Source organism: Chiloscyllium plagiosum, unplaced genomic scaffold (genome assembly GCF_037043375.1).
Source record: "Chiloscyllium plagiosum isolate Xiang-an unplaced genomic scaffold, Cpla_swu_hap1 HiC_scaffold_47, whole genome shotgun sequence".
NCBI classification, from domain to species: domain Eukaryota; kingdom Metazoa; phylum Chordata; class Chondrichthyes; order Orectolobiformes; family Hemiscylliidae; genus Chiloscyllium; species Chiloscyllium plagiosum.
In genome coordinates this window covers 2,696,336-2,707,900 of record NW_028270185.1, presented here as the reverse complement: position 1 = coordinate 2,707,900, position 11,565 = coordinate 2,696,336, and the positions used below count along the sequence as shown (strand labels likewise).

The 11,565-nt window shown below is 38.4% G+C and overlaps 1 protein-coding gene across 3 annotated transcripts in view; it reads right to left on the bottom strand.

Moving 5' to 3' along the window:
• The window catches only part of samd4b (sterile alpha motif domain containing 4B), an 89,714-nt gene that overhangs the window by 36,438 nt on the left and 41,711 nt on the right, over positions 1-11,565 (bottom strand). For all 3 annotated transcript variants that reach the window (XM_043680711.2, XM_087984045.1, XM_043680712.2), the window contains exon 3: positions 10,741-11,256. In XM_043680711.2, the coding sequence (XP_043536646.1) occupies positions 10,741-11,256 (516 nt within the window). The remainder of the gene's footprint in view (positions 1-10,740; positions 11,257-11,565) is intronic.

The window sequence follows — 11,565 nt, the reverse complement described above, 5'->3', positions numbered from 1 at the left end:
TATGGTTATGCATTTCAATTGACTATTTTAGAATCCTAGCTACTATTGTGAACACTAACAGGGCCTCAGCAGTCTAAATAGATAATGCATGGGCTCCAGCTGAAGCTGCATAAACAAATCAGGTACATGCTCCTTTTCAAAGTAACTGAAATATATTCAATGTAACACTTGCCCACTTCCTGAAATGCCTTCAGTCCTCCTGGCTGAAAAATCTAGAGCCGGAAAGATAAATACTCAGTGCTCTAACAGCACCAAATATTACACCAGAAATATTATACTCTGTACGAACACCACCTCTAACATACTTCAAAACTTTGGTTAAATTAAGCTGAGGGATAACTAGGAACAGGAGAAGGCCACTCAGCACCTCAAGCCTGTCCCATCATTCAATGAGATCATGGCTGAGCTATGGCCTAACTCCATATATGGTCCATCTCTCGTAATACCTTTGCTTTACAAAAACTCTCAATTTTAAGATTAATTTATCTAACATCAACTGCTGTTTTTGGATGACGTGCAGAATTGTCACTGACATTACTCTGACTATTCGTGCTGTGAGATTTAAGACAGGACTCAAGAATCTCAACATATCTGAGAAGATCTAAAAAGTATGACGTGAAAGAGCAAAAACATCTCTCACACAAGTGATAATTGGAAGGTTCAAATGCATAAAATATTGAATAGGTGCACAAGGCAATTAAAAGAAAGGACTCTTTCAAACTCCCTTTTGTAATGAATATTGGAATTAGAATATTCTAAAAAGTAAAGCCATCTTTCCACAGCATAAACAATGTTTGACATCTAAACACAGACTTCAACTAAAGGTGGGACATTCTGCTTAACAAACACTCAACTATGTTAAAACCAAGGGCTACTCAAAAACAGTAGATCACAGATAGTGAAACCTGAACACCAAGTAACTTCACTATTTACAAAGTCAAAAATGCAAAATAATTCACAGAAGGGAGAATGTACTTTATTAGCCTTGGTTTACAGAAGTTTACATTTGCTAACAATTCTCGCAATGGGGCCTACAAAGACTTGCGGCATGGTTAACAGCAAAATGAATGAATAGCACTCAAATAAAAGCAAAATAATGCAGATGCCACAAATCTGAAATACAGACAAAGTGCTGGCCAAACTCAACAGGTCTGGCAGCATCTGTGGAAAGAGAGAGTTAGAAGTTTCAAGTCTTAACATGACTCTTTTACAACTTGAATTTGGTATGAGTAGTAGCCAGAGGTATACTCTCCTGGTCCCTCTGCAAGGGAGTTTGTAGTGAGAAACAGTACCTCGCATTGATAGGTTAGTGAATGCCTGTGCACTCAAAGGCAGTATTAAAACATTCTACATGCAGCAGTTTCATGGTGCGATTATATCTACAGGATGGGGAAATCAGTGATCACTAAATCATTTGAAAAGGATACCTTACAATCAAAATAGAAGTTTGAGAAACACTGCCACAGAACAAGTCTCTCAGATAAAAGGACAATTATAGCTTATTCACGCAAATGAGGTTACATTTAGCTAATTTCCCTCCTCTACATTTTCTGGGTTACCATTCACTGAGTGCTACTAACTTTATGGCACTCACTCATGGGTCTGTTGTGTCAGTACTCCATTTGTTTAGATTAGATTAAATAGTTAAAGCCTTGATGAAACACTATGTACAATACTATAGGGGCTAATGTACAGTGAGCATGTGCAACAATACTGAAATTTTCCACCACCTAGTTTAGAAATTAGCTGCTATCCTGAGACTATACTCATTAGTAGATCACTCATTTTAGGGGGAACCTCAGCATTACTTTTTTTTGGAAAATACTTCAATATTGGATTTTCCTGCCTTCACATCATATAGAGGGCAGGATTATGCCTTGCTCTACCTCTACCAAATGCCCCTCAAATGAGTAATTGTGCTAATATTTCATGTCACGAGCTCATGGGTACTGAGGTCAACAGCAATTTCCTCATCATTCCAGCCACTGCAGTAGTAAAAGGTACCATCTGTGTTTGCCTATACTGCAATTTCACATTGAACAGTGACAACTAACTGAGAAACTTGGCAGCTTTTAAAGGTCCAAGATTGGAGTTCTGAGCTGCTCGTGCTCTTAATTGGACTATAGGACTGGTTGAACTGCACAGAATGATTTAAAATACTTGCACAAACTCATTTCAACTTCTATATTTTCAGAAACATCAATTCAAAGGTTTGAAACTATACTTACAAAATATGCTCTTCAGACAATCTATTCTGCTTTCAGAGCAGGCCACACAGCACCTCAAGAATGCTTGGCGTTTATGCATCAAAAGAGCCTCGTCTCATTTCTCCTCAGCTCATTCTCTCAGCAGTATCCTTTACTCTTTTCTCCTTCAAAGTTTATCTAGTTTCATCTCAAAAGTTTCCAGTCTATCCATCTAGACCACTTCACACGATAATAACTTTCAGAATCTCACCACACTGTTAAGAGACCCTCCTTAATTTCCTCAAATGATTGGATAATTACTAAACACAAGAAATGGAAGGCATTCAGCCGCTTCAACCTGCACCAATCAATAAGATCACAGCTTCAACTTCACTTTCCAGTTCTTGCCCCATAACCCTCATCAGTCAAAAATACAATTCATTCTATAATTCCTGAAGAGCTTACGCTCGAAATGTCGATCTTCCTACTCTTTGAATTTTGCCTCACTGGCTGTGCTTTTCTAGCATCACACTTTGTGACTCTGATCTCCAGCACCTGCAGTCCTCACTTTCTCCTCTCTGGTTTAACTGTCCAGCAACTAGGCCTCTCCTTGAATGGATAACTGTTCATCTATCCACAGATACTGCCAGACATACTGAGATTCTCCAAAAATTTTTGTTTTTATTTCAGATAGCCCGCATTCACTATATTTGCTTCTAATTGAGATGCCTTTTTAAAAATGTCCCCAGTTCTAGAGTCCTTCACATTACTGCAACATCCTCAGCATCCACCCTGTCACGTCCCTTTAAGATCCTATGTTTCAAGAAGGTCATCTCTAATTCTTCTAAATGCTACTGGGTATGGACTCAACTAATTCAATCTTCAAAAGATAACCACTTCATCTCAGGAACCAGTGAACTTTCTCTGAACTGCTCCTGATGGAATTATATTCTTAAGGAGACCAAAACTGTACACAATACTCCAGAGGTGGTTGGATTAAAATCCTGCATAACAGCAATAACACTTCCCTATTTTTAGACCCTATTCCCTTTACAATAAATGTTAATCTTCAACGAACCTCCTCAATGATATGCAAATATGTCATTTGATTCATGGACCAGGATACCCAGATCCCTTTGTCACATTCCACAGTTGCTTTCCTTTCAAGTAATACACTGATTTTTCGATTCTTCCTGCTAAAGTGGATAAGTTCATGTTTTCCTACATTATACTGAACTTTTTGTCTGATCACTTAGTCTGCATAAATCCCTTTGCAGACTCTTGTGCTCTCTACTTACTTCCCAACAATATATTATCAGCAAATTTATTACATATTCAAGTCCCTTCATCCACATCATTGATATGGTAGGTATATATTTGAGCCCCCTAGAATTGATTTGCATGGTATTCCTTAGTGACAGCTTGACAACCTGAAAATGAACCATTCATCTCTTCTCTGCCATTAGCTAGTCAATCCTCCCCATGCTAAGACATCACCTCATTTGGTGCCATTTCATACTGCACATGGAGCAGACATTACAATACCTTGACACTGATGATCTCAGTTGATTTACCAGCTGAAGGCTCCAGAGGAGGTCTAGAACTTTCCCATTTGACAGAATAAAATCTATAACCGGTCACGTTGCACCTAACGGAGGAAGCCCATCTGTTTGCTGGCAGTCACTAGATACAGCGTCAGAACTTGGCTGTAAATGTGTTTAAATGATTTTTTAAAATAAATGGGAGGTTATGCAGCTGGCTTATTAGTAACGAAACAGCATACAAAGTACAGTAAAAGGGCCACAGTTTGGAACCACAAATGAGAATAGAAGTGAATGGTCTTTTACCAGTAAGCCAAATTTTAAAGAAAAGTTACAATCAAAATTGCCCAGGTAGAAAAGTTTGTTGTGTGTTAATGGAAAACATATGGAATGCTTCACAGGACAGAGAAAAATAAGTTTTGATATTCTATTCCGCTTGAGGGAGACACTGATGTAATGTTAATCACTGGACTAATATTCCAAATCCTCAGGCTAACGCTCTGGGCTCATGGATTCGAATCCCAATAAAGCAAATGGCATAATCTGAATTCAATAAAAATCTAGAATATAAACTGGCCAAATGATGACTATGTAACCACTATCAATTGTAAAAATCCATCTGGCTCACTGATGTCCTTTAGAGAAGAAATCTATCATCCAGGGAAGGAGATCTGCCATTCTTACCTAGTCTGTCCTGCATCCAACTCCAGACCCACAGTAATATTACTGTGACGCTTAACTGTCCCTTTAGGGATAAGTGATAAATAATACCCTGTTATTATCCCCATATCTCATGAACAAATAATTTAAAATTATAAATGAGTGCCTGGGTCAAATGGAAAGCAGCAGCAAAACTTGGAAATTTACTGAGAGGTGAACCAAGAGTAAGTGATTGCCTGTCTCAGTGTTGCAATAAGATTAGTTTTCTGAGAAGTTAAAAATCACACAACACCAGGTTATGGTCCAACAGGTTTAATTGGAAGCGCTAGTTTTCGGAGCGCTGTTCCTTCACCAGGTGGCTGTCACGACCACCTAATGATGGAGCGGCGCTCCGGAAACTAGTGCTTCCAATCAAGCCTGCTGGACTATAACCTGGTGTTGTGAGGTTTTTAACTTTGTACACCCCAGTCTAACACTGGCATCTCCAAATCAGTCTTCTGAAAGGTCATTTTCTCCTTCTTCTCTCAAGTTACTGCTCCACCACTGGCAGTCTTGCTTCACCTGCCAGAGCTTTAAGCTCTGGAATTTCCTCTCTCAACCTCTGTGCATTTCTTTCCTCTTAAGATATTTCTTAAAACCGAACTCTAATCATTCTTCCCCAATACTTCCTTATGTGACTTATCAGGTTTTGGTTCATATGACTACTGAACAGTGCTTTGGAGCATTTTATTGCATTATAAATACAAATTGATTTTTAAAATACCAATAAATAGATTGCCACAAGTTTTTAATATTTGCTATTTAAATTCTACAATATCAAATAGCAAGTATCCCAGCGAGACCTCTTCAGTAATTAAAACACAGCAAATAATAAAATTCACTGAGCTTTACTTAACATGCAGGAGTTCAAATCCAGTTACTAGAATTTTCACTTAGTACAAAAAAGGTTGGGCTTTGAATCAGTGGAGAAAAAAAGTTAGCCAATCATCTTTTCCTATTGCCTTAATCTTGACTGTGTCTTGGGATGGAGAGGGGAGAGCCAGTCTACAGCATTTTTCATTAGAATTGTTGTTTTACATCCCCCACAACGTTTCTTCCCCCTAATAAATAGCAAGCACCTTCTCCCACTCGGACTGCTGAAAATAGATGCATTATTCCCCAAAGGAGCAGAATTAATTTTATATCCCATAGAAATCTGTATGCTCAAAAATCATGGTCATCACTAGAAACTTCACTGACTAAATATCTCGGTACCAGTTTTCAGTTGGTAAATACAATAATAAATAATTTTTATAGAAATGAAGTGGATTAAATAATTCAAATCGGGGAAGGGGAGGGGAGTGAAAGGGTCTTCTCTCATTGAAGATTTTCCTCTCATTTTACCTTTTCGGTGAAAGCAATATTATTAGTTTACCTTCCTTCACAGGAACAGGGGAAAGTAAGGATCATGAAGGCAAGTTCGGTGATTAAAAGGAAAAATCCAGCATAACTGATTGCTTCCTAACTGATGTAATTCTGTTAGCCAGAATATTCAACTACCTTAATTATACATAATTTCTTCAGACTGGAGAATACAGCATATTAACAAGTCTCAAAGACAAGCCAAACAATCAATAGCAAGGCACATTTCCTTCAGTATTCAAACACAGTTGTGTCATCTCTGTAGATTCAAACTGTGAAACATGTAAATATGCAGCCAAAACAAACTGTTCACAAACCTCCACAAAAACAAAAATAAGCAGCATAATGGCTCAGTGGTTAGCACTACTGCCTCATAAGGTCACAGACCTGGTGAGAATGTGTACACGGTATGGGCAGGAAGGGAAAGAGTTAAGTTTTGAGTTTTGTGAAACAAAGCTTCAGCTGAGCATGACTCAGATCAGATAAGAGCTTGCAGTTAAAAATGGGGTGCTGGAGCCAAGGGTAATGGGTTAACAAGGTGGAAAAGCATTCATTATGTAGAAGTGTTCAGTATGTAAGGTCAGTTTAACAAGGTGAAAAGTATTCATTATGTGAAGCCAGTTAAGGTTAAGAACATTGAATGTGTAACAGCAGATGGCTTAATCTTTACTGTTGACACTTACTGATTGTAATCAATACATCACCCAATCAATATATATGTTGCCTTATCTGGATGCTCCTCCCTGTAAAATTACTATATATTTCGTTAAGAAACTGCTGTTCGAGAGAGAAGACTGAGAACTCATGTCCCCGTGCACATGAGTGATCTGTCTCTCTCCCTCCAGGGCCCAGAATAAAGATGAAGGAGGTAAAACTGTAGTGTCTGAGTGTTTTGCTTTGTTTTTGGGGGGTTTGGTTCCACCTCCAGGCAACTGTGCAGAGTTTCTCCCGGATGCTCTGGTTTTCTCCCACAGTCCAAACATGTGTAAGTTAGGTGGATTGGCCATGCTAAGTTGCTCCTCCAGGGATGTGCAGGTTAGATGGGTTAGCAATGGCAAATGTGGGGTTATGGGGATAGAATTGGTAGGGCGTGTTTATGAGTGGGATGCAGACTCGAAGAACCAAATGGCCTCTTTTCACACTGTCGCAATCCTATGATTCAATGAAAACAGATGAACATTATGACAAGATGTGTCTGGGATGAAACTATGGCATCACCATGTAAATACAAGTTAGTTGGAAACATTAAAATAGCTTGTGCACAATATTTTTTTAAAAAAAGACCTATAGGATGTATGAACAATTACTGTCATCATGTTAGAGTTTCACAAGAAGATTCTTCTCCCACCAACCTCCCCAAAAACAACTTTGTAAAAAAAAAAGAAAAGCACTTGGTCTGGAGTGGCCAGCATAATGCCAGTGTACTGCAGAGAAGCTACAATGACTTATTCATGTTCACCACTTTCTGATGATGGTGAAAGGTTAAGAGACTGGGATGTGTTATTGAAGGAAGGAGACTTCCCATAAAGATGGCAAATACACAATGTAAACACGAAGGTAGTCCTAGCAGCCTACGCAAAGCAGTGCTGCTAAAAGGCTTGGACCTCATTGCTTGGGTGAGATCACAGCTAGGGAATAATGCAGCATATGAATCATACTTCCCAAATTGGAAAAAAAAAGTCAATGGGTCACACGAGCATGATTTTCTTTTTAGTACTCTAATAGAGCAACAGAGACTGCAGAACGCTTTACACAGTAAGTGCTGCACTTGCCTCAATGTAATATGGGAGTAAGTATGGTATTTATATCACAGAAGAGAGCCATTAAGCTCAACAAGTTCATGATCATGATTATACTTCACTGGATTGCCAATGCTACTCTTTAAAAAAAGACAACAGCAATGCGGTTGATCTCTGCTTGACAATTCCCACTGGCACCGAAGAACGTTAACTACACATGTCCTTGCAGCATATCAAAATGACCAAATAAATGTTTTTACTTTAAAGGCTCATCTACAGGGACAATAATTATGTAGGGTAGTTAGTCAATTTCTTGCCCATCAAAAGTACTTGGTTTACACAGTAACTTCAGTAACTCAACACTTGTTACGTGCAAAAGTTGTGCATTCATAGTTACTATATGGTATATCATATTTGTGACTCGCTCAATCTACTCAGATATTCTGGCATGTTTTGAAAAAATCCCTATAGGAATGCAATGCAAAAATTGCACTTCTGGACTGTTGATGGCAAATCTAAGATAGGAGAGAAAAACACATGACAGCACTGGGACATCTGCATCTCTAGAGTGTGTTTCAGTACATACATTATGCACAAGAGAAAACCCTAATCAGAACTGGTCTGCTGCCAATGATTTCTAAACAGCGCCATCTCATCATAACTGATTAAAATCAATCATTTATTTCTACTTGTTTCATGTGCATGTCATTCACAGAACGTACTAGATGCATAATTTTATTTGACTGCATGGAGGAGAAAAACAGCTGTAGATATGTACTGCCTTCAGGCATTTTTGTTCTAATCTATATATAGGCTGACACTATTGGCACAGTTGAGCACTGAATATTCTCTGCAGCTTTTCCAACACACGTTTTCTATTATGTAACATTAAAACAGAAAATGTCTGTTGTAGATAAGTTATTTTCTCCCTCCTTTAGTACCCTCTTGGACCATATTTTGCCCTTCAGCTCCCAGGCCTTGGTCAATGCCAGTCAACCAAAAACAGAACAGCTTATAATAGTCAAAATAGATGGACATTCTTTGCAGGACTGCTGTCCTCGTTATGCTCCCCCTTCGGCCTATTCCAAGTGACACTGCCATGTTCATAAAGTCTGGTGAAATTCATAAACTATCCTATGGTGCAATTTGCTGGAACAACTCGCTGAACTGCTTAAAATATTTCTACTGCTAAAAAAACCTTGAGAGGAGCAGATGGAACAAATGAATGATTCTTAAAATATGGTACAGCAGACAAGTTACTGGTTCAAAAACTTTTAGAAAAGCAGTTAGCTAGATTCTACCCAAGTTAACTCAGTATGTTTTAAAGATGCTAACCATTTTGCCGAGATCCAATTCTCAGTAGTGCACAGCACTCGTACCTTGCTATTCTTCATTTACGAACCTGATCATTACTTTTCATTATTAGTCACTAGATTGAGGGCCGAAGGGCCTTTAACTGTGTTGTTCTGTTCAAAAAACATTGGACAATTTTAGTAAGTGGTTCCAGTGCAGATACAAATAAATTAAACATTAGTATAAGCAGAGCTCAACATTAGCAGGCATTGAGTCACCACAAAATTATTAGTAAGCTACAACAACTGTGACTAAATAATTAATTGGCTAGAAAGTACATCAGGACACTCAGAGGACATAAAAGTGCCAGTAATCCAAGTTTTTCCTGTTTGTTTGATGCATAACTTTTATTTTCTGGGACAAAATTAGGACTTTTAATCATTGGATGGTTAAGCGTTACTCATATGTCTTTATATATAATGAACTATACAGTGAAAGTTTTTTCTTGCAGTAAAATAGTGAACTCTTAACCAGATTCCAGGTCACTAGAAAAATGAAGGACAAAGCTATAAAAACCTATCTTCACCCTGAACCTTTAGCAAAGCAAAATGCCATTACGCTCTTCACAGGATTGTCAGTAAAAGACTTCCACTGAGCCACACAAGGAATTTTTTTTAAAAAAGCTTAGTCAAAAAGAGTGGCTTTTAAGGATCCATCATGACTTAAATTAAGATTAGGCATACACAAGAGGTCATTTAGGAACAGAGAAATCTTTGAGAATTGGAGGATATTACATAGATAGGGAGAGGCAAGGACACAGACTTGAAAACCAAGGACCAGAATGCACAAGCCAGAGCATAAAATGCTTAGCCACAAGTGTTTTTGGGTACATGCAATGGGGACTCTTTATGGGAAGGCATTGGATTAGCGATATTATCGCTAGACTATTAGTGCAAAGACCCAAGTAATGTCCTGGGGACATGGGTTCAAATTCTACCATGGCAGATGGCGAGGTCTGAATTTTTTTTTAAAATCTGGAATTAGGAGTCTAATAATAGCCACAAAATCATTGCTGCTTGTTGGGAAAAACCATCTAGTTCATAAACATTCTTCAGGGAAGGAACATGCCACCCTTACCTATTCTGACTTACGTGACTCGGACCTAGAGGAATGTGGTTAATTCTTCACTGATCTTTGGAATGAACAATACATGCTGGCCTTGCCAATGATGTCTACAACTCATGAATGAATAGAAAAACTATAATCTGAAAGTGATTTTGCAAGGAGGGTAAGGCAGCTAATAACTGAAGATCTAGCACCAACGAAGGTGCTATAGGTTGAATGGCATCAGTTGTGCTGTAATACAAAGGATTTATAAGCCTTCGAGGCACTGATTCAGCAGTGTTTGAACTTAGTATGTCTTTCAGTTTGTATGCAAAAGCAATTTCAGAGTTATAGCAATTAAAAACGTTCAGCTAGTGTTACTGTTTCCAAATAATGCTAAGGAACCTTTGCTGGAAAGTTGTTACGTACAGAGAGGAGCATATCAGGTATCTCTATAATGAGTTTCACAATCAAACGTCCCACCATCATTTATGATATAGATATATGCACTAAGAATAAAGAAGATAGTCATGGACCTTTTGGTACACAGATTAGTATGGGTCAAAACAATGACCTTTTCCTAACACATTTGGCAGAGTTTAATGACTTACAATGCCAAAAAGCTTCAGAATTACCTAATAAAAGTTGTCTTTACGATGTCCATTTTTGTTGCGGGGGGCTATTCCACTCAACAAATTTATCTTTGGTAACTACAAGGTGACAACATATTGCAATCATACCAGAAACATTTAGATTAAGGCTTCAAGCATAAGCCATCTTTTGGGTTCAAACTTGATCATTAAATGTCTAAGTTACCTGTACTTGCATTGCTTCCAATGTTGTTGATAGCAGATGGCACCGATGCAGATGTATGCAGAGGCAAATGTCCATTCTCACAAGTCATTGGCTTGTCCTGCCAAGCAGGGACAGTTATGCACATGCCACTGTCTGCTCGACTCTGCCATTCATTTAGCTTGTCTTCAACATTCTGCCTTTGATTTTGGTTGTACACGCCTGTGTAAATAGAGTCTGCTGGGCTCACATTTTGCGAACTGTAGTTGGTTGAAATGCGTTCCTCCAAGTGGGTTAGCCATAAGGCTAGAGAACTCCGGTCATCCAGTGATGTGGCAGGATGGATTAGTGCATAGGATAACAGCTGTCTACTCTCTTCGATGAAGAGATTGCTATCGATGGAATAGGCCAACACCTTTTGGAGCAGTTTCATATATTCCGACTTTGCCTCCACATTCCCAGGCTGAAGTAAAGGAAGATGGGAAAGCAATTGTAGAACAACCTTTTCCTTTGGATCCTGATGCCATTGGCTGATGAAAGCTACAAAATGAACAAAGTGAAATTCAAATCATTTGAAATAAAGCTTTCTGCCATCACAAACTTTCAATATCTTTCAGTCACCCTCAAAGTCAATGCATTTTCGGCTCACATATGCAGTCAAAAGGCAGTATTTATCTGATAAATTTAAATTTAAGTTTCTGTATAAAAGGGAACTCTGGATTAGTGACTTGTTAAAAATTAATATTTAGATTGTTATTCCACTGTCTTTTTCACTGTAGTGCTGCAAATTATTTTTCTTTAGAGGTCTTGAATGAATCTGCCTCCATCACCCTTATAGGCAGGGCATTC